This window comes from Zea mays, chromosome 5 (genome assembly GCF_902167145.1).
Source record: "Zea mays cultivar B73 chromosome 5, Zm-B73-REFERENCE-NAM-5.0, whole genome shotgun sequence".
NCBI classification, from domain to species: Eukaryota; Viridiplantae; Streptophyta; class Magnoliopsida; order Poales; family Poaceae; genus Zea; species Zea mays.
The window spans coordinates 18,866,200-18,869,904 of record NC_050100.1 but is presented as its reverse complement, the minus strand read 5'-3'; the positions used below and the strand labels follow the sequence as shown (position 1 = coordinate 18,869,904).

Genomic DNA, 3,705 nt, shown 5'->3' with positions numbered 1-3,705 from the left:
CACAAAAAGTTTGGGAGACAAAATCAAAAAAATAAAAATATACTTTGCCGAGTGTCTAGGGATGACACTCGGCAAAGAAGTCTTTGCCGAGTGCCTACTGTGTGGCACTCGGCAAAGAATCATCTTTGCCGAGTGCCAGCCGCTGGCTCTCGGCAAAGACTGACGGCCGTCAGCTTTGGGACGGCCGTTGACGGCCCTTTGCCGAGAGCCCCCTTTGCCGAGTGTTTAACACTCGGCAAACCAGTCTGTGCCGAGTGTCTACCTATGCCGAGTGTCCGGCACTCGGTAAAGAGCCTCGTTGCCGAGAGCCTAGCTTTACCGAGTGCGGCACTCGGCAAAGCCTTCTTTGCCGAGTGCCCGACAAAAGGCACTCGGCAAAGATTGCAACACTCGGCAAAGCCTTGGATTCCGGTAGTGCACACATCAGGTGCTGAAACTGTCTCCGTGTCCGTGCGCGTGCGTGTCCAGTATATATATGCATCGTTGCAGCGGCTAGCTTAGCTCGCCGCCACCGCCGCACTGCAGACTATAGCTGGGGGGCAAGCTCACAGTCTGCAGTGACGAGCTAGCTAGTGTAGTGCTGTGTCCACCACTCCCATAGAACGAATCTAATGGAGGAGGGGCTGCCTCCAGGGTTCCGCTTCCACCCTACGGACGAGGAGCTCGTCTCCTACTACCTCACCCGCAAGGTCTCCGACTTGGGCTTCGCCGCGCGCGCCATCGCCGACGTCGACCTCAACAAGTGCGAGCCATGGGACCTCCCAAGTAAGCACCAAGAGACTACGTACATTCAGGTTTATCAGCATCACACTGATCTGATCAATCGGTCCATCCATCGATCAACTCCGTATAACAACCTGTAGACGGTTGTTTTTTTTTAATAAAAAAATGGTGCTCGAGCAAGGTTGAGCCGCTAGGAATTTCTTAGGAACTCAAACTGAACGCCTAGCTAGCGAAGAACTTCCTATCTGCATCTGCAGCACATTTATATGGTCATACTTAAACTAACTACGCATTTAATTTGTGCCTTTTGCAATGTACTAATAATTTACCTCTCTATTTCTCTCCAACTAAAAGACTTGGTGAGAATTTTAATGCCTTGACCTAGTTTATTAGTTGCTTGCTTCCATAAAGAAACCGAGGTCACTCACTGTCTATATATGTGTACACTTCTTTGTAGTCACTGCACACTGCAGGAATATATAAAGATTTCTAGTACTTCTCAGTGAACGATCATGAAGTGTTCAAGAATAAAATGAAAATTCTCAACAGAGAGAGAGAGAGAGAGAAAGTTTCAAGAATACTGTCAGTTTTAACTATATATATTGGCAATATATATAGGACGCAATGCAAAATGCACAGTTGTCTCGCTAATATAATCTAACTTGATCATATATATATATAATGTGCAGGCAAAGCTAGCATGGGCGAGAAGGAATGGTACTTCTTCAGCATGCGTGACAGGAAATACCCGACGGGAATCCGGACGAACCGCGCCACCGACTCAGGCTACTGGAAGACGACCGGCAAAGACAAGGAGATCTTCCACTGCGGCAGGCTCGCGGGGATGAAGAAAACCCTAGTCTTCTACAGGGGCAGGGCTCCCAAGGGCCAGAAGACCAGCTGGGTCATGCACGAGTACAGGCTGCAGAACAAGTTCCCCTACAGACCCAACAAGGAGGAATGGGTGGTGTGCAGGGTGTTCAAGAAGTGTCAGATCATCAAGATGAGACCGCCACAGGACGACAGCCCCACCATGGGCTCCCCATGCCACGACGCCGCCCTGGGCGAGCTCGACGTCTCCTCCATCCTCGAAGGCTTGGCAGCCGCCGCGGCGCACACATCATCCGGCTCCTCGCCGCCGGGCACGCTCCATCACCTGGGCTCCGCCACCGCCGAGGACAGCTTCGGCGCCCACAGGATGGAGATGGACATGAGCGCGTACATGAGCTGGATGGCGGCGGCCAACCACGGCGCCGCAGCGGCCGCGGCCATGCTTCCCTGGGCCACGACAACGCCGGGATTGTTCGGCAGTGTCTTCGCGCCGCCCAGCCAGATGGTGCAGAAGCCGCTTCCGCCCGCCGGGTGCAGCCAACCGCGGGACCTCGGTGGCGTGGTGGCAAACGTCGCAAGCGGTCACCATGCCATGTTCGGGAGCTCCGTGGTAAAGATTGGCATGGAATCTGACCAGCAGCAGGCACCGCCGGCGCAGCAGCTGGGAGGGGACGAATCGACATGGAGAACATTCTGAACTGATGACCATCGCCACACAAAAAAGACTATTACTACGTACTACGCCAGATCGATCAACTTAATTAGTTGTATGGACTTGTGGTCAATACCCATTAATATATATACTTGTAGGGGTATATAGGGGGTATTCTAGGTGATATGGGACAAATAAACCCATATTCAAGGTGCATGCTATATATGTTGAAATGGGACAAACCCATTATTAGGTCAAAAAAACAAGTCAAGTTTCACTAAACAAGTGAATGTGTCCTGTTGATGTGTGTACTATGTTTTGTAAGGAAAAAACAATATTATATGATTGGTCGATTTATTTTTGTAAGGTGAAATTTGTTGCGGGTCCTTCAATTTGCAACAAAATTTCAACAATGTGTATATAATGGTTTATATTTCTTCACGTCTATTTCATTTTATTTATCATGGAAGTGATTGTGTCACCGGATAAAGCTCAACCAGGGCGTGAAGCCTAAGGCGAGCCTTCTGGATCTGAGAAGACCAAATGAAGATCCAAAGTCAAACGGGTTTTGAAGCCAATCCCATAGTTGTTAGTCCATAATGGTGTTGAGCTCAAACTTGTAGAACTCATGCAATCTTGTCTTTATGAGCTTGAGAGAATGATCTTTATTATTTTACTATCATAATCTCAGACTTTGTTGCAGTGCCGACAATGGGTCCAGCAAAATTTGGTCTGACAAATGCGAGTCCAAATACTATCCAACCCCTATATTGTGATCTAAGTCATTAACAATTGGTATCAGAGCTTTGATGCCTGGAAGCCACCGATGACTGGAAGTAGGGGCGTTCAGCCCGAACCAATATAAATCTTGCGCCCTCTGAGCACACCATTCGGAGCCCGGAACACGTACAATAAATTTACTTGTCGGAGCGAGGTATGAAACATCGACAACTCTCTATCGCATGATTACATGCTAATCACATCATCTCACAAAGAGATAACAAGAGAGGACTCGCTAGGATATGTATATCAACTTACGAACACTTGCTTGTTCTAGTTGGGGTCATGTAGGAGGTATTTACGGTCCCCAAAGCCAAACTAGTGGTTGCACATATTATGCAGACACTCAGATGGTTCGTAAACCGATGTCTGAACGGTCTTCCTTTGTCCCAATGATTGGATCTGACATCCCAGTAGCTATTACTGACAATCCAACAACTATATTTCAATGTCATCTTCTTGTTCTTTTTGGGTCTTCTCATAGCCATCACTTCGAGTGCTTAAACTCTAAATGAAGTGTTTGGCTCTGATACCAATTGAAAGTCGCCTAAAGGGAGATTGAATAGGCAAAACCTTAAATTTAGCACCTTAAAACAAAACTTGATCTCTCAATTAGTGGTTAGAACAAGATAAACAATAACCGAAGTATGAAGCTAAGTTCTTTCTTGCAATGGTGTTGCTTCTTATGAATGCGGAAATAACTTAAAGCAACACAAATT

At 47.6% G+C, this 3,705-nt stretch overlaps 1 protein-coding gene across 2 annotated transcripts; it reads left to right on the top strand.

Annotated features, from left to right (window-relative positions):
* The first annotated feature begins 508 nt into the window (after window positions 1-508).
* LOC109939433 (protein CUP-SHAPED COTYLEDON 1) lies at window positions 509-2,567 on the top strand. 2 transcript variants are annotated; one of them, XM_020537618.1, is made up of 2 exons: window positions 509-765; window positions 1,413-2,567. In XM_020537618.1, the coding sequence occupies exons 1-2, from the start codon at window positions 612-614 to the stop codon at window positions 2,249-2,251; spliced, it is 993 nt and encodes a 330-aa protein (XP_020393207.1). In that variant the 5' UTR covers window positions 509-611; the 3' UTR covers window positions 2,252-2,567. The 2 variants fall into 2 exon arrangements, with proteins under 2 accessions (XP_020393207.1, XP_020393208.1); XM_020537619.1 differs by lacking the exon at window positions 509-765 and adding an exon at window positions 784-1,305.
* The last annotated feature ends 1,138 nt before the right edge of the window (window positions 2,568-3,705 follow it).